This window comes from Nicotiana tabacum, chromosome 6 (assembly GCF_000715075.1).
Source record: "Nicotiana tabacum cultivar K326 chromosome 6, ASM71507v2, whole genome shotgun sequence".
Classification (NCBI taxonomy): Eukaryota; Viridiplantae; Streptophyta; class Magnoliopsida; order Solanales; family Solanaceae; genus Nicotiana; species Nicotiana tabacum.
This window is the reverse complement of record NC_134085.1, coordinates 142,921,329-142,946,352: the sequence shown is the minus strand read 5'-3', so window position 1 is coordinate 142,946,352 and position 25,024 is coordinate 142,921,329. Positions and strand designations below refer to the sequence as shown.

General features: G+C 34.9%; 1 protein-coding gene across 2 annotated transcripts; it reads right to left on the bottom strand.

Annotated features, from left to right (window-relative positions):
- Positions 1–12,953: 12,953 nt before the first annotated feature.
- LOC107796993 (splicing factor SF3a60 homolog) lies at positions 12,954–24,507 on the bottom strand. 2 transcript variants are annotated; one of them, XM_016619823.2, is made up of 13 exons: positions 24,170–24,507; positions 23,971–24,084; positions 23,766–23,873; positions 22,887–23,029; positions 22,519–22,615; positions 21,732–21,896; positions 18,916–18,987; positions 18,604–18,762; positions 18,297–18,374; positions 17,406–17,534; positions 16,569–16,715; positions 13,331–13,510; positions 12,954–13,250 (listed from the first exon to the last, which is right to left on the bottom strand). In XM_016619823.2, exons 1-12 carry the CDS (start codon positions 24,341–24,343, stop codon positions 13,364–13,366), a joined length of 1,533 nt encoding a protein of 510 aa, XP_016475309.2. In that variant the 5' UTR covers positions 24,344–24,507; the 3' UTR covers positions 12,954–13,250; positions 13,331–13,363. The 2 variants fall into 2 exon arrangements, with proteins under 2 accessions (XP_016475309.2, XP_016475308.2); XM_016619822.2 differs by having other exon boundaries at positions 12,954–13,510.
- Between the last annotated feature and the right edge of the window lie 517 nt (positions 24,508–25,024).

The window sequence follows — 25,024 nt, the reverse complement described above, 5'->3', positions numbered from 1 at the left end:
TAAACCGGAGTATATTTGCAACGACCGCTTAGTCCTTTTTATAATGCATAGTTGGGCGTGATCACCGCCTAACTTCAACCCCAAAAGCTAGCTCATGAGGTAAAGGGTCGCGAACTACTTATATGCTATCCAAGCCTCCCTTTTGTCCAATGTGGGACAGGGTGTTATAATAAGCTGTGCTGACAAAGGTACTAAGCAAGTATAAAACTGTACACAGAGACATGGAAAATGGCTTGTGTCATCTACTATGTTATTAAAAGGCATATTGCTGTCTATGGAGCTGAGAGATCTATGTGAGAAGTAATCAAAAAGCCTCTGGAACAATGCGAGCCTAAAAAAAGGCCAAACAGAAAAGAAAACATATGCCGAGTAGTGAAGAGGTGAAAATCAAGATGGGCCAGAATGGTGCAGTTTTACCACCCAAATGACATATTGTAAGTGTAGAATGCTAACAATGGATTTTTATACAGATAATTTAGGAACTGAATATCTATCTAACTCACTTATACATTAGTGATCACCATTCGTCATATAGATGATAGCTCCTTCCTGTTCATTCTGCCTTTCATCAGCACCATTAGTCACGTCAGCCGCTGCTCCTTGCAGGCCATTCTGCCTTTCATCAGCATTATCATTGAAACCTTTCTGCAAAAGATGAGGGTTGGTTAGTGTATTAGAACCAAAGACTAAAGAAGCAGGGAAAATAGCAGGAGGGATACTAAGGAAAAAGCTACTCTGTGAATCGCAAAAATTCACCAGTTCCAAGGTTTCAATTGCATAGTTATCTCTTTTAAGCTATTATGTTTTTATCAAGGTATCCGCATCTATAAACTTCTTAGCACAGATTGTCTTAATTAGAGGTTCTTTCATGTTCTGACATATGTGCTAGAGAGCTCTATACACATCGGTTGAGCATTCTTGCAAGGAGCTTTTGGGTTCCAATTTTCAGCACTGATTTGAAATTAAAACACTCACTGCATAAAGACCACAGATATCTTCAACTTATCTGGTCAAAATGACTGAGCTCAGTTTCAACCATGCCTCTTCTGTTTGGGCTCTAAACTAAATGGTACCAAGTATCCATTTTGACACGCATTACATATTTAACACCTGCACCTAAAAACTTTTCAACAACTCGGGACCAGGAGTCGAGTAGATTGCTAAGTCAAAGTTGTACTTCCCAATAAGTACACAGTATCTCACAAAACAACCTTAGCAGTGGCATCAAATTTAGCAAGTTATCTATACGCATTGGAAGCAAACAGAAAGTTACGAGATTAAAAATGTCATGCTTAACGTGAATTCTCAGAACTCGGACAAGTTAAGTCATTCCTTTGTGTGCTGTAAAGATGAAGGGGAGAGTCGGAAAGACAAGAAATAAGAGTATTCCCTTTACTAGAGATTCAAAAACTCCAATACTAGGGGTTGAAAAGGTCCTTCACATTGAAACAACTACAAAGCAGATATAGGAACTAAGATGACAAAGAGACTTAGACCACAAAGCTTTTCTACAAGTGTGATGAATATACCTTTTTATTTAGACCATGAGCAGTCATAAGTTCATAGAACTTGCGCATCAGCATTTCTTCCTCAACCTACAAGCAGTCGACATGCAAAATTGATACATTAAACAAACAACAACCACCACCCAATATAATCCCACATAGGGGTGTTCATAAAAAACCCGAAAAACCGAACCAAACCGACCAAAAAAAAACGATACTTTTTAGGTTTGGTTTGGTTTTGGTTTTGAATTTTAAAAACCGATCAAAATTGGTTTAGTTTTGGTTTTAATCAAAAAATAAGCGAAAAAAACCGAACCAAGCCGACTATAAAAGTAGCTATTTAAATTAATTATTATAACACCTATATATATATATATATATATATATATATATATATATATATATATATATATATATATATATATGTATATATATATATATATTTTCTAAAATTTAATGGTACATATTAGTCATTTGTATTTTTAGTCTAGTTCTTTGCTATTATAATCATCTAATTATTTGCCTTCACATTCTAGTTTGATTGGAAGTTTTCTTTTGCTAAGTACAAGAATTTATTTCATGTTAAAAATAATCGATTTTTAATTGAGTACTTAAATTATTCATCACTATTTGATTCAATTATCATCAATATATCTTGGTAAATGATAGATTTCTCAAAAAGCAATTGATTTGATAGTGTTACGTTGAAAATGTAGTCGCCGGAATATGCGTTTGGTAGCGTATGTCTCATATTTAAGAAAAAAACCGATAAATAACCGGAAAAACCGAAAAACCGACAAAAACCGAATCGATAAAAAACCGACTTAATTGGTTTGGTTTGGTTTGGTTCTAATATTTGAAAAACCGACTTACTTGGTTTGGTTTCTTTTTAGGGAAAAACCGACCCAAACCGAACCATGAACACCCCTATCCCACAAGCGGAAATGCAAATGGCAAGAAATGGAAAAATGGAACGGAAATGAAAAGAAACAGCTAATAAGAAGGGCTTTGCTCTCACAGAAGCCAGAATATCAATAGGCCTTTCGAAATTATTGATGTGGCATATAAAACAACGAATGAGCTGAAAGCAGTGGTGCACATAACTAGATTGAATGTGCCCCTAACTAAGGCCACTGCTATTAAGGGTTGAGTCTCTCCCTTCCCTTTCCTCCCCCAACCCAACTTCCACCACCTGAAAAAATATATCGTTTGAAAAATGTTTACGTGACTGCAGAAAGCTCATAACACATAACATCTGGCACTACTATTCAACTACAAGTGTACATTACATTTTTTTCTTTCTTTATGAGTGTCATATATCCAATGCTAGTGTTTTATTGTGTTCTTTCATTCTATGTCCATCCCAAAGTAATGTCCTTTAATACAAATTACTATATACACAAAGTAATAACAGGTCAAACAGATGTATCTGAAGATGCTTGGAGAGTAGACAAAGGTTACTTAGAGAAGATTAATATGCAACGACCCAGGATCCCCTAAATGGCTGTTCATAGGGAATATGGTAGCTCATGGAAGGTTATATACAAAGGATCGACTAGCTCACTGGGGAATTGTGGTGGATCAGACATGTCCTTTATGTCAGGTAGAATTGGAAAGCACTGAACATCTATTCTTCAGATGTGTTGTATCTGCTTCTATTTGGGGACAGCTACTGGAATGGCAAGGTATATCTAGGAATGCTATGGAGTGGACTGAAGAAATGCAATGGCTTGAAAGTAGTTGCAGAGAGAAGCGTGCAGCAGCCACCATATATAGAACAACCTTGGCAGCAACTGTGTATTTCATTTGGCAAGAAAGGGATATGGTGGTGTTCAGAGCAAGAGAAGACAACCTGCAGAAATTATCAAGATGATCATTCATGATGTCTTTGTGAGAGGCAGCATGTGCAGCAAGCTTAACAGTACATTAAATACTATGCACTTTTATCCTGCTTTGTAAGGATTGTAGGCTATTTGACATGATGAACTGAGTAGTGTTGGAGTGCAAAACTGTGGTAGTCCAGTTTGCTATCTTCTTTTTTTCTTGAGCTGTAATTTTCTCAGTTGGTAGTAATATTGCTTATGTACCCAAAAAAAGGTCCAATTTTATTGTCAGCGCCACATGTTTTGTCAATATATATTAAGCTCTCAATACATGTGCAAAACCAAACCAAGACATCAAAGTAGGATAAACAAAATAATATTTTGTCCATCCATTTATACATTTCGAAGTAGTCTAAGATGTTTAGCTAGAGTCTCAATATCTTAGCAACTTTACTTGGAAATACTTCAGAGATTCTCGCCTCAGGGCTTTGGTCTAGAGTGCAACCCGTGATGTTTGATGTTTTTGTTAGGCGCACGTCACAAGCTACAGAAAATAACAGAGGCACATTCAGGATTTAAGCTCTATGAAGTCCAACCTTTAAGTTTTTTAGTCTTGAACCCATTTAAATTTAAAATTATGGGTTCACAGCAGCCATTTATTGCACCTTTAGTGAATTACACATAAATTTATGTTCCATGTCAATAATACTACATGAACTCGATACTTATAAGCTCCATCCGACCCTGGCAAAAACCTCATATATTTAAGTGGAGGAGGATAGATGGACGGACCCATCATCCATCGAGTTTCAAACCGTGCACCATGGCCCTAGTAGCGAAGCCAGAAAATTTGTAAAGATGTTCAAAGTTTAATATATATTTATAAAAAGTAACTTTTGACCTATATACATAGTAGTATATATTTCTCAGTATAATTTTCGGATGAAGGGTGTTCAACCGAATACACTCACTCTATGTGGCTATGCCACTGATTGGACCGCGAGGATTTGTCAGTTATCAAAAGAAAAAAATTAAGAGATTCTCTTATCTTGCAAGTTAATAGCTAGAGTTTGTACATCTATTTTTCCTATCAATATATGATTACTGTTCAAGTAGAAAGGTTCTTTTTTTTTTTAGTAATTTGGTAAAAGAGGAGTAAGAGGTTAAAGTATAGGTGTTAAACGGGCCGGGTTGACCCGGTTCCGGACCGGCCCAGACCGGTTAAACCCGGAACCGGCCCGGACCGGTTAAAGGGGGTTGGGCTGAGCTGGGTAGGAAGGGTAGAGGGGGTTGGTCCGTTTAGAATTTTAAAACGGGTAATCGGACCGGATGAACCCGGTCCCATGAACAGTTACCCTTACCGGGTTAACCGACCCGGTACAACGGCTAGAATTTGTTTTTTTTTGTTTTTTTTTTTAATTTTCGAAATAGGTGGGCCCCACTGACCGTTGGCAACGGTCAGACCTTGAATTGGTCCGTTGGCCAACGGAAAAATTGCACAAATAGCCTTTTTTTTTATTTTTAACCCTTTTTCAATTTACAAAACTAACCTTCTCTAAAACTATAAATACCTCCCTCACCCCCTCTTCTTCATTTCTTCACTCAATACTCATTTCTCAATCTCAATTTCTCTCATTCTCTCATTCTCCAATTTGCAAGACTTCAAGTCTTCAATTCATCTTCTAATTTTATTTGGCTCTCTTTTCTTGAATTTAATTTATCGTGTTTTATCATTCGGAATTTGAAGTTTGAACAATTGAAGTTCAAAATTGAAATACTTGCTTGACGTTTGTTCGTGGTAACATCGGAATTGCGTAATCAAGTGCTCAATTTATTGTCGAATTCGGTGCACTCCCTCCAACTCTTTCTCTTATTTACTATTTTAATTGCATATTTAATTTTAGCTTATACTTTAATTTTTACAATATGTTTAATGCTGCTAAAAGAGCGTGTAAAAGAGTTACTGGTAGGGGAAATAAAAAAAGAGGTAGTCCTTCAGCATCTGGTAGTAATAGTAATAACCCATTATCATTTTCACATGTTCCGAAACATCGCCTAATGATAATATAGATATAGATTATGAACAATTACAAGAAGATTTTGGAATAGAAGATAATGAAATAGGAATGGAAGATGAGATACCAGCTACACCTACTAGTGCTGGAGCTGGTAGTGTTGGAGTTGCTACAAGGAGTGGTGGTCGTGCCACTAGTAGTAGACCATCTGTGACTCCGACTACTAATCGTAGAAAAATAAGTAGGGTTTGGAATTTTTTTGAAATAATAGAAGGTACTGATAGAGTTAAATGCAAAATTTGTAAATGTGATTTTAAACATTTGACTGGAGGAAATTTAGGGGGGACTGGGACGCTTAGTAGACATATGAGAATTGAGCATTCCATAGAATATGGCGCTGATGGTGATGGAAATCAAACAACTATTAACCCTACTACTGGAGGTCTAGTGAAATATGATAAAATGAAGGATCGTGAGGAGTTAGCAAAAATGATTGATTTGGGTTGTCTACCTTTTTTCTTTTGCTTCTTCATCATATCTTATTATGTATATTCAAAGGATTTACAATCCTTTATTTAAAGGTATCCCTAGAAGTACTTGTAGAGCTGATATCTTTAGACTTCATGGACAATATCAAACATACCTACGTTATTTGTTTAGCCACCTTCCTTGTAGAGTTTCTCTAACTTCTGATATTGGTCATGCTGTTAATAGAAATGATTATTTGACAATTACATGTCATTGGATAGATGATACTACTTGTATGCAAAAACGTATTATCGATTTTAGATATGATGAAGATCAGAGTCATACTGCTGAGTTTATAAGTAGTACTATTTGTGAAGTTGTTGAATTTTATAATCTAAAGCAAAAAGTATTGTGTATGTCTTTTGATAATGCTTCTAACAATAATGCCGCAATTTAAATATTAAAACTGCATTTGCAACCACCTCTTGATAAAATTTTTCATGTTAGGTGTGCATGTCATGTTTATAATTTAATTGTTAAAAGTGGCCTTGATTTATTTTCAACTGAGATTACTCATGTTAGAAGAGCAGTTGGTGTTATTCAAGGAAATAATAGACAATCTAGAATAAAGGAATTTAAGAATAAGTGTGTCCAGTATAACCTTAAACCTAGATTCATGCCAGACGAAATTGTTACTAGATGGAATTATACATATATATTTTTAAAATGTTGCTACAAATATAGATTCTCAATAACTGAAGTTGCTAATGCGCATTGTACTGATCCAAACCGTATGTTAACAACTAGTAATTGGGAGGTCATTAGTGATGTTGTTAAATTTTTACATAAATTTTATACAGCTACTGTTGAGTTTTCTGGAGCATATTACCTACTGTTACTATGGCTTTAGTACATATAGCTGAAATTTCTTTTCTACTCTCTGAATTTAAGAAGAAAGAAAAATATAAGGATGTTGAAAAAATGCAAGCAAAATTCAAAAAATATTTCTTTCCAATTCCTCCGGTTTACTTAATTGGTGCAGTTTTAAATCCTTCTATTAAGATGTCTGATTGTCACCAATTAATGAATGTTTTATATACTTATATGGAGATTGGACCAACTGAAACCCCAGATTTATGTCTCTATGAACAAGCTAAATGATTATTTACAACAATTATATAATTATTATGCAAATGTAATTGATGATGTTGCTCGTGTTGTAGGCAATGTTAATCCCACTATGCACTGTACCACTTCTGCTACTGTGGATGATGAATAAGGCCTTGATAGTTTTAATATTTTTTCTATATTTTCTAACACTCAAACCAGTAGCATGAACATTGATGAACTTCAATTCTACTTGCAGAAGCAAAAAGAGCCTCGCACAAAGGAATTTTCACCATTGGGATGGTGGCATGAGAATGGAAAACAATTTCCTGTTCTTTTCGCTATGGCTTGGGACGTGCTGAATGTGCCAATTTCTACTGTTGCATCGGAGAGTGCATTTAGCCAAGCAAGACAACAACTTAGAGACACCCGTCACTTATTGGGAAGCAATGCTTTGGAAGTTTTAGTATGTTTCAGAGATTGGATTAGATCGGAACGAAGAAATCAAGGACGTGAAGATGTTGATAGCCCAGAAGACGAGGAACTTGGAGATATATTAACACATGGTAACCCATCCGAATTTAACACTCTAGAAGAAGGTCAATCAGTTCATATTGATTATGAAGAACTTACTAAGGCAATGCAAAACCTTTGAATTTACTTGTTGTTAAAAATGTAAATCTTTCAATTTGTAAGTTTGAATTATGAAATAAATGTAGCACTTGCAACAAGTGCATTTTTTTCCCATCTTCCTTGTATTCTTTATGTTAATACTTTGTACTAATATAACCTACAATAGTTATACAAAATACCAAAAAAAAAAAAAAATACACTAAACCCGGCCCGGCCCGGCCCCCTCAACATGTAACCCTTACGGTTCAATTTTTACCCGGATGAACCCGAACCCGTTAAACCCGTTAAGAACCAACCTGGAACCAGACCGGACCGTAACCCGTACGGGTCCAAAAAATAGTGGCCCGGCCCACCCGTTTAACACCTTTAGGTTAAAGTGAATACCTGAAGTCTGTGCAATTCATCTGACATTGATTTATAGGCATTCAAGAGTAGTTCACTTTCTTTCTCCAGATGCCTGTACCAAAAACATTATTCAGAGACCAAAATAAACACCCAGTCACCCACATAAAACCAAGAAAAGAAAACATCTTTCATACAAGCAGAACATTATGAAGAAAGAGGAAAGTAACTCAAAAATATAAATTACTTAAAGGTTTCTCCTGCATATTTGGGATCCATGAAAAAAAATTGATCTTTAGCCACAAATCCTTAGGGGTCGTAGGAATTCGCTCAATTACAGGAGAATCAAAGCTTCAGACTGATTCAGCAATCCCACGAATTCTAACAGAGAATGATATTTTCGAAAAGAAGAAACGGATTATAATAAATTCTACCGCCAGCAGATTATACCCGAACAAAACAAGGGGGAGAAATTAAAAAATAGTCAGATTAACAGTGGTAATACAAAAATAACCGCAATTTAAAAGAGTAATTGAAATTTAACCACTTTTTAGTAAAATAAACAAAAATACTGTTCAAAATCTACAAAAATATTCCAGCATAAATATACTGGTCCAACATAATATACTGTAGATTGGAGCAGTATATTATACTAGAACTTTCTGCATGTTGGAGTTTCAGCATAATATGTTGGACAGGTGCACCATCTCTAGTATACTATACTGTAATTTTCCGTGTTGCAGCAAAATAGTGACTATTTTTTAATGACTTTGCAAAAGCAGACTATTTTTGAATGACCAGTCCGAAAACTGGCTAGCCCGTACAATATTTACCAAACAAGGATTTGATTTGGATCAAACTGGGCCGTACCAAAAACTAGACTGATATATAGTGGCCCAATACAAAAGATGAGGCGCAACGTGTTTCACAATAACTTTATCCTCTCTTTTTTTAAGAATTAATAGCCGCCCACCAATGCTTAAATTATAATTATTCGGTAGATGTATATATATAAAATCGTATATAATTAATATAAAATTTATGTATATCGATTAGAAAAGGTAATCAGTAAATTCGGTCGGCTATTATATAAAGATTCCTTCTATTTGTATAAAAAATTCTTTTATTTTTCTGGGTTTTCCCTTAAAATAAGTGTCTTATATGATATTTGTTTTTCTTTAAAAGCAGCAAACACCTTTTTTAGAATTTTTTTCTTACAATTTTTGTTAAGCCTGAGAAAATACAGAAGAAGGTCAAGGGTCTGTTTGAGAATCAACCTTGGAACCTTTTAGGAATAAGATAATAGCTCGTCAAATGATTTATTATTTAACTACTGTTCGCGCTTCGCGCGATTAAAAAAAATATCAGAATAGATTTATATAATAATGTCAAAGTTCTTTATAAAGAAAAATCAATCTTGAACATGCTTCCTACGTGAAATTCCTTGATAAAATATTTTCAACATTCCAAACTAAATATGATCAATCATTTGAATTAGTATACATAAACTTGAATAAGAAAAGAGAAAATAAAAAAAATAATGAAAAAGAGAAAGTAAATAATAATGTAAAACTATGAGGGATGTAAACATGAGATGGTTCACACTTTTGTTTCATAAGGTTGTCAATTTTTGAACTTTTCTCGAATAAAAATTATAATAAAACTATAAGATAAAAGGCACAAAGAAAGAAAAGAATGAAAAATATAACGTCACAGCTATATTTACATATAGGATGATGAAAGTGCATTAGACAAATAGAAGAGGAGGATCTGATTACTTTCAATATTGATAACTTTTTACAGTACCATAAAAATATATATTGCAAAAGGAATAATAAATTTTAATTACATATTCAATCATAGCAAAGGAGCTCCTAGAATTCCAAACAAACAAATGAGACGCCTTTTTCTGAGCCGAAGTATAACGACAACACCGGTATTAATCAAGATTGCCTTGAGAATGTTAGATTGCTTTTGAACCATCACTAATTTGCCAGAATAATAATGACCGGCGATGAGTCTACCACCTACATATAACTATAGAAATGAAGAAAATTTAGATGAGAATGATTAAGGTTAGGGGTTGTGAATTTATAAGGATGAAAAGATTGTTGGTGATAGAAATTTGATTAGTATTGTTTAATGCACAAAAGATAACAGCTTGAAAGGTGAAAGCTGAAAAGTTCATGCCTATAATTGTTTACTAGTATTAGTACCCGAGCGGATGCGCGAACACTAATCATGTCAAATATTTAAGTTATTTGGATTGTATGTAAATAATCTTAAAATTTACACTTTCTCAGTAAATATAGATAATCATTGGATATTAATTACATGAAAAAATTAACCATTTCTTCTATTTTTCTTTTTCGATACCATTCTTGCCGGTGTTATTGGATCTAACTCATATTTATGGCAAAACAATCAATGTTGAGACAATGAATGACTCTTTGGATAACAACTGTTTTACTACTACTTGAACTCTTATTTGGTGTGTTGATATCTTAAAAAATATTTCTTTCATAAAATTTCAGTTTCTAAAACATTATTTTTCAATAATAATTATTTTATAATAACGTAATTGAATATATTATTCTCAATTCAAAACTCATTTTAGTTGGTTATCTAAAAATATAAAAAATTCTTTAGCTAGTGAATTTTTTTTACTCCATTTTGATATTTGACATTAACCATGTTAAATATCTGAGTTATTTGAATTATATGTAAATAACTTTAACATTTAAACCTTCTAAATAATTATAGATAGTCGTCAGATATTAATTAAGAAACACTACATGAAAAAAGACTAATATTTTTTCAATTCTCGTAGTGATAATTTATTTTTGCACTATTCTCATAGGTGTCATTGGAACCTAAAAATAGCCACAAAGTGAAATAATAACTCATATTTATGGCAAAGCACAAAGGTTGACACGATATAAACGATTCTTTGATTACGACGTGACTCTTATACTACGACTTGAACTCTTATTTGGTATGATTTTATCTTTCAAAAAATATTTCTATTTTGAAATTTCAATTTCTAAAACTTTATATATATTATAATAATGATTATCTTTATAATGATACAAGTGAAGATATTATCCTTAATTTAAAATTCACTTTAATCGGCTATCTAAAAATTTAAATGATTCTTTGGCCGGATTTATTTCAGTATGACTCCACTTTAAGTTTATCGATATCTCTAGCCCCAGAATTTGAATTTTTAATACCCTATATATACAAAAAATTTGTTCTTTGAATCATTAAATGTTATATTGGTTGATTATTATTATAAAATATTACATATATTATCTTAAAATTATCAAGTAGTTTATTTTTCGACATCATACTTGGCTTAACCTTAATACAAACTACTCAAATTGTATTCCAATTCAAATTTGAAAATCATATCAGTTTGTTAGTAATAGTGATTTTTTTAAAAACGATACATAATGTAAATAAAAAAAACATTCTAAGATATCCTTATCTTATAATCAATGTATTTGAGTTGAAAAAATATTTGAAATCGATGAGATTAACTTTCAAATTTTTTATACCCAGCAAAGATGAAACATAAGAAGAAATTTGTTGTCCTATTTTATTTCTCGTTTTTAGATCTTTCTAACATTTTTTTCAATATTTATTTTCTTTTATCTTAATTTTTATGTCATTATTTCTTTTGTTACAAAAAATTAATTTATTTCACTATAAAAGAATGAGTTTTAATAAAAATTGCCTACATATGAACTTTAATTATATTTTTAGTCTTTGGTTGAAATTATTTCATATTTTCTTTTGGTTTTATCTAATCAGCCTAAATATGTGCTCACCCGACCACTTAAATTTAAAAATTAAATGATGTGTAATTTATATATAATTTATATATAATATGTGTATAATCGTGTGTTATCGGTAAATCATCTATTTATATCAGTTATAAAAAGTAAACAATAAATATGGCCGATATGTAAATATTCCATAAGATTTTGATTTTTTGAGTTTATCCATGATATAACTTCTATTATAGTAATAATTTTAAAACTCTCTACAAATGTTCAAAAATATCTTATCTTTTTATTATCTTTGAATTAAAAAAAGTAAAGAGTTTTTTCGACATAATTTGTTTACATTTTTTTTAAAAAAATATCACGTCATACCAATTTTTTCTTTATATATACTCTTTGTTACACTTAAAAGTCGCTATAGAAACTATCAATTAGACACGAATTTCTCTCTTGTTGAGTTTGAAAAAAAAAAACCTTTCATATAATCTAATGATTCAAAACTAATATTCTTCAACGAAAAAAATATTATACCCTTGCAATATTGGCTTGACTATAGCTAAATGAAGGGGTTTCAGCTTATACCCTTCAATTCCTTGAATGTGCTAAATTGAAATTAATGATAAACAATTGTATAGCCAAAGTTTTGTTATTTGTTTGATGTCCATTTATGCAAATTGACTCTTCAAACAAATATTCTTCAAGAAGAAAAAAGAAACAATTTTTTTTAATATTGACTGATTTTGTGATATTTCTTTCTCCAGCAGCATGTATATTTACTTTATTATATATGTAAGTAAACTTTTATTTGGTTTTGTAAACTCTTTTTTGTTATTTGGATAAACATAAACGTGTACCCTATATATTACATTTATTTTAAGAATTTCGTTTTACTCAACTCTAGCTACAGTGTTTCAAAGAACTATACTTATAAGATTTTAAATGTGAAAGAGTTTTATAGTTATATGGATTAGTTTTTTTTGTTGGTAGAGACGAAATAGTATTTAAATAATTAGAAAAAATAACAAAAATTTCTAACATGATTGCATATGATCATTAACCGAATTAAGTATGATAACATGATAAAAAAGATAAATTTTATTTTTAATTTAAATTCAAATTTCGTGTGTGTGTGTGTGTATATATATATATATATATATATATATAATTTGTATTTAACTAAAATATTCAAATATAGAATAAAATTACCATATACTATTGATATTTATTAGCTTGCCACTTGGCTTAACCATAATATCAATTATATATGGTAGCTTTCTTGCTTTAATATGTATATAGATTATACGGATTAGTAATTACTAGATAACCGTTACTTTGGTGATGAGCTTCTATTAGCCAAAGACATCGGCTTTATCAGCAATAGCTTATCTAAAGACAACCTCGCTAATACAAATACATTTCAAATAGAGGCTTCTGTCTCTTGTCCCTCTCCCGCTTAGTGAATTCTGACATTCAAATTGCACTTTAGGGGCAGGTGAATACACCAACAATCGCTTACTGAATAACAAGTGCTTGCTCAACCAAAATCAAGACGTCTGGTCTGTCCAATATCTAGGATAAAGAAAATGCATAAGCAAAAGGAGCAGAAACATTTCCACCCAGATTAACTAAAACCAACAAAAACAACATACCACCAAAGATTGAAAAGCGCTACAGAAACAAATCTAGATCAATCCCTGGCGTTGTAGATCCGTGTATGTCTTTTTGTTGTAGATGTTGCCCTCTTGATCTTCATATTCCTCTTCAAGATCTGGGCGCCACTTATTCAGCCCTTGTTTTTCTTGGATTCTTTCCCAAAGTTGCTTGGCTTCCTGTGACACAACAAAAAATGTGCATCAGAAGCTGCAGTAACAAAGGAAAAAGGAACAGCTAGCTGCATGCAACTTACCAGTTGCAACATCTATATTCGACATTGCTGTGTTTCAGGATTAAAATAATGCCAAAACAAAAGCTAGAAGCTGTCATACTAATTTGATTTGCATCTGTGGATCTAGGTACTAATATAACCAAGACGGTAAAAATAAGCTAAGAGGTGATTTCAGAGGGAAGAGAGGAAGAGAGCAGGGCTCTTTGAAGCTTAGTTGGCAGAAGCAGAAAATTTCATCCACTTAATTACCAAACTACGCCTGCTCTTTGTATCCTAACTATATTTATAGGAAGAACGGAAGCAAGAATGACGCCCCGAAGAAACGGATTATCGTCTGTCCAGACATGTAAAGAGGTTCATATGGTTATTAAGCTACTGAAATCACAATTTTAATCATTAAATCACGACGGATCAACAAACGAATGTTAAAAGTTACCATAATTACTACTCAAGAGCTACCTGTTAGGGGTCTGGATCTTTGAAATCAGGCGTGGCATGGTCATGGCAAGGATTTGGCATGATGGCATTGTCATTTGCCTATGTGCAGATGGAAAACAACATGTGGGACAGTGGGTGCGGCATTGTTAGTGGCAACAAATTGTTGCAAGGCCAAAGCATGCCGGATGACACCAAGGCATGAGGTTGGTTACGTGCAAAATAAAGGCAAAGGGCTTGAGGGAGGCAAGACAAGGTTGGCAAGGTCTTGACAAAGCTGTGTGAGCCAGTGAAGGAGTCATAGCATGGCATGGGCACCGGGCAGCATCGACATGGGCACTTAAGCGTATGGGAGGTGCCAAGGTCGGGCTAAGCTATGGCAAATCAAGGCGGGTTGATGACAAAGGCTAAGGTAAACTAAGGCAGGGCTAGCTAAGGCAAAAGATAAGCAATGGCGCAGGTGAAACAAGAGTTGTCACGGACAAGACTGAAACTCGGCCAACGCATGTGCGAGAGGCATTAGCGATGGGCGTCTGTAGCTAAGTCATGGACGGCAGGCATGCCCGATTGGCATTGGCGGGAGGCAGTGTCAAGACACCAAAAGCAAGCCTTGGGGGCGGAGCATGCAAGGCCAAACACGCCCATGCAGTGCACATGGGAGCAGTTGGGCGGTTTCTTTTGGTTGTAACCATGTTGCATTATTTTTGTAGCATTTCTACACAAAATGATGATGGCCTAAGTAGTTGGGGATGTCAACTACATGTTAGGAACTAATTTGCCTTGAGTCTGACAAGTGTCGAAGGCGACGACAAGTGTCCTTGTGCTGTCAAGTACCAAAGGTTGTCACATGTGTTATAAATATGTGCCTTTGGACTTAGTCAAATTGGAAGTGCGAAATTCGTGTGCAGTTTCATAAGAATGGAAGCTAGAAAGAAACGTGAGGATTGGTAAGGAGTGTTCCTAAGGGCCTAAGGCTGGGCATGGGCAGGTTTTAGTTTGGCATCAAACGACTTGTGTTCTTTGTCAAGTTAAGTGGGCTGTGACGACTTGTGTTCGTAGCAAATGAGGTGTCCTCTCTGTGTTTTGTGATTAATACTAAGGTTGGGAATTTTCCCGTATATGTTGTTCTTTACTTTCGCTGCCCAAAATTAAACCAAGGCCAAAGACACGAAAATTTGGCTAAGTGTTGAAAGGCTGAGTCAAGTTGGAGATTGCTGCACGGAGGCAACCTCAGGTTGAAGAAGTTTACCCCTGTGACACTGCACATGGTGTCTCAATAGCACGGTTCACAAAAAATACCGCACTTGAGACGGCAACTAACATACAGTGTTATCAAAGGCGAAAAGCGCAAAAAAAACTCTAAGGTCCATTGGGGCTTTAAGCGTAAAGTGCAAATAAAGCATGCACTTTAACGAAGAAAGGGGCAAATGGAGAAGAAATACAAATAGTTATGTGTAGTCCAAGACTAACAATTATAAGTGTGAATAACAAATATATGGACAAATAAAATGAAAAAGAATTACGACAAAGTGAAATATCAATTGTTTAGTGTCGCCTCTTCAGGATTTTTTTTTTTGGATACGGTAAAGGTTAAAGAATTACGCTCATTGGCAAGGAAAAGTATGCATTATAGCCTTGATGACGACAGAAGCGCCCGCTAAGCAAGGCGAAGCGCTCAACATGTTTTGAGCCTCACTTCAGGGCTTGAGCGCGCTTTAAGGGCACCTTTGAAAACACTGCTAACATAAAGGTAGTACACAATGCGAAGAGAGAAGGAAGTTTCTCCAAACGTAATACAATATGGGAAAATGGTTATACTATAATCCAGGCGCATACTATGAATGGGCTTATACCTACGCACTTATCAGCTGTACAATTTTTTGCAGCCTCTATTGCAACCATCACAAACTTCATGCAAGAACTTATGCTTCAGCTATTAATCAAACACTTGGCATCTAAAATAGTTAGAAGTCAAAATAAAGACATTGGAAGGGATGTCTCAGAGGGTAAGGACAAAGAATAGAGACCAGGACAAAAAGATATGAGAGGGATTGTTAATTTTTTGTTTCAGAATGAGTAAAAGAAGAGAAAGGAATATCACATACAACATAGCATACCCGACGTAGATTTTATTTTTCACAAATCTATGGTCTTTTTGGCATTTATAAATTCAAAATGTTCCATTTGAAAGATGTCTTTTCCTCTGCTTCTCTCCGAACAAAACTAGAAGCCTTTTTACAAGTCTTTCTCTCCCTAGAAATTAAGGCAAGAGCAGAAGTGAAATTCCACCCCTCTCCTTTTCTTCCCAGAACATCCATTTACATAAGAAAGATCACTCATCAAACCAAGGTAAGTAACAGTTATGTCTAATGATCATGTGTATACAAATATAGACGCCTTTCAGATGAATAGCATACAAGAAGTCAATGTGACTAAACTGCAACTCTATCAATATTTCATTTCAATGAGCAGCAGATGTTTTAATTAGTTTAACATCTAGATAACTAAACAAATAGCATTAAATACGTAACAATGATGAACAGAGATTCCAGCTTAGAGAAACATACTTCGATTGATGTGATCTCATTGAAGTTCTTAGTATTTGGGATACCAAGGCAACGCATCCCATGTTGATGTCTCCATTCCTTGAAATGCCGCTCATAAGCCCTACGGCCCCAATAACTATGGTTCCCACATATCTCACACTTGAACTCCTGAAAGCATTCATACAAAAGTGCATAAGAGCTCATATGTCTAAGAAAGTGTCATAGAGATGAATGACAAAGCTGATCAACCATCAGCAGCAGATAACACCTATTGATCCAACAAGCAATTAGCTGTAATCATTCAGATATTACAGTAAAGAAAGGGTATTATTACATGCATGCATCCTCTAATTCTCTTCCAGGCCCCTTTGTCGTCCCTTTATTTTTATTTTTTTTATTTTTTCTTTCAGTATTCTTTCTGAGACAGGTAATGGAGTTCTGAAGACTAAATTTTTATGGGGCCTTGATTTGGGGGAGAATGGGTGTCTCGTCTCCAAATTTAAGTTATTAGCAGTACAAACTGTACCAAAGCAACACATCTGTGATGAGTTAGGCTTAAACCAGCACAATCTATAGGTCTTCTGGAACAAAAAGAAGACCATTTCAGGCGCCCAAGCAAAGATTACACAAGTCAAACACCTATTCAAGAGCTAAAAACTGAGACTCCAATCATTAAGTCATGCCTTGGAACTATGCAAGGAGATAACACATGTCAGCATCAAAAACACAAATGGAAATCGCAAGTACAACAAAAATTCACTCAGGAAAAAAATAGCAGTTAACAATGTGATCACCGACCCATAACAGACATCAAAAAAAAGGGCAGGCAGCCTACCATACACACCCAAAAAAAATTACCTGACCAAGGCCGTGAAGCTTATACAGCCAGTAAGGAATAGGCTTCCCATCCCAACCCATAGGCAACTTCAGAGGATTATAAATTTGTTGATCTTCTTCATCACTCTCAGACTCAGCCTGTACATCATCCTGTAGAAAACATCAAAAAGCAGCATCATTAGAAAGGATAGCAGCTTATGCATAAGTCAAGATACGCTAAAAGAAAAACTAAAACCAATTAATTAGTGTGACGAAAGGTCTCTGAAGAGCACGTTTTATGGTTCTGTTAAATTCATCTACTCCCGACAGCCGCAGATTTTAGAAAGCTCAAGCAAGTTCAGTTGTAAATCTTTCTTATTAGTCAATGCACTAAATTCCATGGGGCTTTTCCTCAATATCTACCATTTCAACAGGCTATGATCCAAATGTTACACGGTAGATCCAAAATTGAATACTATTACACTCATGGAACAGCCCAGAAGACTGCCCACACTTATGGAACATTGTACTAAGTCCTTTTTATCACATTTTAGAACTGTCAGCAGGGGGTTATCTCTGTAACTTCTAAGGGCATTTGACTATAGCAGATGTACCAAACATTCGTATAGAATTTTTTACCATGAGTTTGTGTATTAGGGGAAGTGGCTTGCTCCGCAGATACTTGTGTAAGACAGAATTACTGCCTTTCACAGAGCAAAGAGAAGAGGTACTTGTTCTTTCTACTTGAAACTTAATTGAGGATGATCTTCTCCTCAAGTACTTTATGTTTTCTTGTTCATATTTTTAGAGCCAAAAAGAGAGTACGTGTGTGTTTAGTTTAACTAAACCTGTATTTTAATTAAGAGCTTGATCTCTTTTATGATGGCTGGTGTTTTCTTTCCCATATGAGGTTGCAGATTGCTTATAATTTACCTCTTCACGTTCTGCCTCCATTTCTTCATATGTCAAAGCCTGTTTTTTCTCAACATTCTCTTTTGTCCGCACAATTGTCTGCAGGGAAATAAATATTAAGAAGAAAGTATTAGCGCACCAACTAAAGGTTTAACATCATATAAATGAGCACCATGATTGCTGTCCACTCAAACAAGACTTCAAAAACTGAAAATACAGTAGCACATAAAGATTTGTTTATGAATTTACTCCACATTCATTTGTATGTGAGCATGTTGCATTAGATATCTTTTCCTTTGGGAGATAAGAGAAGTGTTTTGTCACCCACCTCATCCAACAGATCACATAGCTTTCTTATCTTTGCTTCCATCAGGGCAATCTCTTTTACATCATCACCCACTTGAGGAGCTGGCATAACACCATTTTGTTCTGGTTTCCGGGAACCTTTTGCAAAATGCTTTTTGTCCAGTTTTTCTAGCGGTGTATGCTGTCAAAACCTCAAACAACAAATTTATGCATGTCGAAACCAATTCGCAAATAATTTGAAACAGGAAGCAATCAAATCCACAAGCACATACGAGAGAACACTTTATTCTTGGGTAAAAATGCTAATTCTTGGGTAAAGATGCTAGCAACTAACCTTCGTAAGGAAAAGTCTCTCAGCACGTTGCTGAATAGTACCTCCAGTCTTCAATCCTAGAGCACCCAATGCCTAGAATAAATGCCACAATATTGAAGTACATATCCACATTAAGCACCCTAAAGTCGTGCAATAATATTTAGAAACCACAGCATATAGTCTACGTCATGGGAATGACATATATGAGAAGTACACACAAATAGAACATGATAGTTGGCAGGGAACGAGGATTAAAGAAATATCTGTGGGAATAGGAAAAATGAGAAACTGGTGCAATTTTCTAACATCAATCAGCAAAATGATCTTTTGTTTTGGCATACAAGTTGAGCTTGACAGAAGCAAGTCTTAAACAAACCCCAATGAGTAGTTTAAAATGGTAAAATCAAAGTTCAGAAACCCACATATCCACAAATTGCAAAATAGATGGGGCCAAGGGTATCCCCAACTATCAAACAGTCCATGCAGTACAAAGTAATAGTCAAAGCTCTATCCACAAATCTCTTTTAAATGTGCATTTATCATAAAGCTAATACAAAAAACATGTGCATGAGTACGAAGAGAAAGCTCCAATGATAAATGAACCATAGAAAAAGAAGAGGAAAGGCTTCTTTTTCTTTTTCTTCTTTGGGGAGGTGGGTGGGTGGGGAGGGGAGGGGCTTGTAATTTTGCTAACCAAATCAGTTGACAAAAACAAAATCTTTAAGACTTAAAGAGCACTAGTACCCATGCTGCTGATGAGGATGGAGGCTACACCCCGTGGGAGATTGGACAACCAAAGAGCTAATTTGCAGTAATATTGTCATCACAAAGAGAAACACTAAGAGTTTAAAATAAAAGATAAAAGATAAAAGATTAGGAAAATTATGTGGTTCTACCACCAGGTTCTTTAGATCTATAAACCATGAGATATGATTAACTAAAAGCATCTTGAATGATTAGACCACATACTTGAGGGAATTTTCCCGTCATAGAATGGTTTTTGAGACCGGATCATTCTCAAGATAGAGAAGACTGAATAAACACTAGGGTTCTGGTCTTGAATCTGGGAGTTCAATTTCAATAGCATAATTTTACTTGACCTCCTAAGCATCTGCCACAAGTCAGTCCAAGAGCAACTGACTTTGAAACATTTTGACCTAAAATAGTCAGAAGAAGAAACTAAATGCAAAAAGAAAAAAAGGGTAAACATTCCAACAGAAGGCTATAAACATCAAGCCATCCAGGAATATTGATGTTTAGATGCCTTGCGTACAAATTTTTGTAGGGTATCCAAGAGCTGTGTCAATGATATTAGTCCACAAATAGAAGCAAAAAAGCATTTTTTTTTCTATGCTACTGATTCAGTTTCACAGTATGGTGCTTGTACCATCTATATCTGATTCTCTTATTTGGAAGGGTGATGCAAAAGGGAAGTTCACTGTTAAAAGGTGCTATAAACTTCAAAGAGACCCCTCAGCCAGCATACCACTTTGGCCATGGAAGTGCATTTGGAGGAATATGGCACCTCTGAAGGCAGAATGCTTTACTTGGTTGGTTGCTCATGGAGCACGTTTGACTCATGAAAATCTTCAAAAATGGGGGGTCACTATGTGTAGCAAATGTCCACTTTGTGAGAGGCAAAATGAGGACATTAACCGTCTTTTCGTTCACTGCTCATTCACCAAGCAAATCTGGGATCTCTTTTCCAGCATTATTGGAGTTAACTGGATAACGCCAAAGACAACTATGGAATTGCTACAGGCTGGTGCATTAAAGGGATGGGAACGACAAAAGTGAAAACTTGAAACTCAATCCCCTGAGCTATCTGGTGGACAATCTGGAAAGAATGCAAGAATTTTTTAAGGCAAAACTGATTCTGTAATTAGTATTGAGTACAGATGCATCTCTCTTCTATTTTTGGTGTAACATGGCTATTGCAACTGACATAGATTCCATGACAGATTTTTTGAGCTCTTTACAATTACAGCTGTAAAAACCTTTGTAAGTTATTTTTCAGCATCTTCTTGCCACTGTATGCTCAATAAATTACCTTTAACAATCAAAAAGAAAAGGTCTCCTAAAGAGGATAGTTAACACTTAACAAAATCAAATAGGAGAAAACATGCTTTCGAGATGGGAATCAGTATCTAACAAATTCTATGGTTCCAGTATAAATGACATAAACAGAAAAAGGAATGACACCACAACGAGCGAATTTGCAGACGCTATGGAAACTTACTAAGTGATTACTTTAAAATTCAGAGAAACCATGGAATTAACAAAAAAGGGAAAATTTTGATTATTTTCAACTGCTATCCCTACCTCATTTCGATGATCCATTCCATGATTTTAAACTTCCAATTGCCTCTTCCAGTTAATATGATAAACTAAGTTGTCTCTCATCCATTTAAAGGCTAAAATCTGTGTGGTAATTATTAAAAAATGAGGGTGCAGGTAATTAAAATTCAAGATTCACTTCAAACTGTTAAAAGAAATCTAATGAAGGCTGAGTGCCAATAAGACTATCTACTCAAGTTGACCCATCAGTTCATTTTGATGGAACCTAAAAGCTTGGAATTTAGTACAGCCATTTTCTTCTATTTCCAGTAAATCAGATAAGCAGGCCATTATCAGCCCATTACTCTGCTCAGATTAAGTGCATGAAGAACATTATTTCCTATGAACCACTAGTGTATCCTCAGGTTAACATCTTCCAAAACTTGACGGCATTCAAGTTCCAATTAAAAAGCCATAGATCTGAAACGATTTTAAGGCAGGCATTCAAGTTCCACCAAAGAAAACATAGATGAGAAACGATTTTTTTCAAAAAGCAATACCTCCTTTAACTTATCAGGTCCCTCTATCATCAGCTCCTCAACTGTACTATAAGAATTAAGATCAATCGCAGTATGATTCTGTGGAGCACTACCATTTTCCTGACTGCTATTTTCCCATCCTTCTACCTTGCCAATAGTCCACTCTTCTTCGAATTCACTTGTTACCTGTCAGAAATTAGTTATTAGAATAAAAGCGTATATAGAAGTGTTTTTTCTTTCTTTTGGAGAGGGGGATTGGTGGGTGGGGGATAAGCCAAGTATCATTTCAAAAGCGCATATAAAAGTTAATCATAAACAGCACAAAAATCAATCAAATTCAAAGATAGAACTCAATAATACTGCATCTTACTTTGAAAATATTCCCAAATCAATCATTAAATGCCAGAGTGAAAATCATATTCAAAGTATGCCAGCATAACCTCCTCTAAGCGAGAAGCTATAATCCTTAAACTATACTCTTTCAGCAGCAAACAATACAATTCAGAGAAGTTTATATCATGTCTCTTATGAGAAGACATGGGTCAGCAATGACTTCCACAGAGAAAGAGCGTCCCACTTACGCCAATATACAAGTCACAAAACCCACAAATTGCATTAATTTTTACAACCAGATATACAAAACCTTCTCTGATCATGTGTTCACTAAACTCTCACATTATATTAAATGGAGAAAGGACTGTATTACACTTCCCGACAATGTAAGAGAGGAGCATGCAGCAAGGAAGCAATGATCACTCAATAATAAAGTCGGATTGAGAAACAGAATGTTGATAAAAGAAAATAGCACCTTTGAGAATATCCTATCAAGATCCTGCAAGGGCTCTGTCCGCTCGAAAAAATAGATTAGATACTCCAATAGTTTCTGCAAATATTCTCGGTATGGCCTGTAAAAGAGAAAAAAGACAATAATGCAATATCATAAAATTAAAGGAATCATGAAGAGGAGGGGTAAAGGGTTTTCTACATCTAGATTTGAACTATATAGGAACAACAAGATTTCACCCAAGCAAACATGCAATTACTGAAGTAGCTGTGATTTCAAAGATTGCTTCCTGAAAGTCTATACTTCATGTAACTGTACTAAGAAACAGACTCTAAATGATATTATCTGATTTGAAAGATTGAACATTCTACACCAACTACAGCAATTTTTACCTTGTCGACTTTGCTTTACGGGGAATCTTCTGCGGTTGGGAAAATACATCAAGATAAGCTGTGTATTCAATTCGCGCACCAAATTTGGAGTTGTAATACTCGTTAAACAATTCATGCAAGTCAAGGTATCGCCCTGAACCTTCCTGTCAAATATGTCACAATAGCAGAATGGAATATAAGACAAACTAGTATCACGCAATTACCAAGAACCATACATGAAGAATGCAATAAACACTTGGGAGGGGGGCGCACATCAACCAAACAGTTCCTGCTTCAAAAGTTATACAAAGTTACAGCGAAGCATAAACCCACTGCAAAATCATTCAACTATGAATGAAAAATTCACATCAAATGCCATCCTATACATTATATGAACGTCTAATTGTCTCTTTTGCAGTGAGTAGACAAAGGAATCCTAATTCAAATTTCAAAACCATACCTAGTTTCCCTGACAAGCTGTTAATAAACCAAATGACTGAGCATATGTTTGTATACAATGGAATTGCCTCATCGCAAATTTATAAGATTGGTGAACGTTAGATTGCCATTAGTCTTTGACACACAACTGCTGTATCAAATAACAGAAATCCTCACTGTCAAGGAAGAACTAACTGATAAAAAACAAATTCTGTCTAGCCAGCTGGCAGCTGCATATATTCAGCAGCGATAAAGGATGTTTATAACGTAGCTAATGCCCAAAAAATAAAGACTTGTAAATATGTAGTCAACAATGTCATAAAGGAGTACTATATAAAGCCGCAGTATCTGTGAATATCTCAAGAAAGCTCACATTGAATGAAGCAATAATCAAAAAATTAAATACAAGCAGCTAATTTCCTGCCAAAAAGCAACAAGGAATAGATGAAGAGCGACACTAACCTCGCCACTAAACTCGATTTGTGGTTCTTCTATGAGGAGCTGCTCGTAATCATCGCTGGCATCAATAACAACACGCGCAGCAGGATGCCTTCTATGGTATTCCCGAATCTAAATATCACCAAGCACAAATAAACAGAGCAAGTTTTTCAAACTAAGCAACAATAGAATAGTATACGACATTTTTAAAAAACGTGATTGTTTTGACCTCTTTTAATCTGTCATAAAACGCACTAAATATGTTTGTTCCAGTTGCTGTCTGGCCTCCAAGAGCTGCAATTTCATCCTTCCTCGCACCGTCTTTGTCTTCATAGATATCTACCTATAACACACACACGCAAACACACTAATGATAACTTGACAAATTGCTAAATTAAATTCAATTGCAGAAAGGAACGAGAAATTACCAGTTTATGTGTAGTGTCAATGATTTGCTCGATCATGTTACGAACGCGGTGGCTCTGGTGGAGCCGGTCCTTGTTAGTAGCCGGCTCGGTCTGGAGATCCTTGACGACGAGACGCTCGAGCCGCTCAACTTCCTCGTGCGATGCACGAGTCACCTCCAGTAGAGTCGACGACATTGTTCTTCGACTTCCACTTTTGGCAAGTTACGTTCTGCAAAGGATTAGGGTTCTGTTTCTTTCTTTTTCAGTTTTCACCAAGAGAAGTTGCCGGTTCAGGGAGGTCGGTTTTGCCGGGTTGGAGTTGATTGATTTGCGATGTGGAGAATAATCATCTATCCTCTGTATTTTTAAAACCTAAAACATCCGTATATTCATAAAACAAACTAGTAAGATAATTAAAAAGAACAATTTACGCCATAAAGTTTAATATATTAGGGGTGGTTTGGTATGACGTATAATAATAATGCGGAATAAGGTGTATTAGTAATGCATATGTTAGTAATGCAAGCATTAATTGTGCATATATTATTTCTTATCTATTGTTTGGTGTGGTATATTAAAATTATAATGCATTGCATAATTTTTAAGAAAAATAGTTGTTTACAAAAATGCCCTCCATATTCTCTAGCTTTAAAGGACTTTAAGGACAATTTTGTCTTTAAACATACTAATGCATGCATTAATAACCTTGGTATTACTAATGTCATGGTTTTCTATGCATTACTAATGCGTAGGATAATACCAATTATGATTAGTTATACACATGTTGAAAAAATGTACCAAGCAAGGTATTAGTAATGCATAGAGCTAATGCTTGCATTATTTTTTCTAATACCTCCTACCAAACGACTCCAGTGT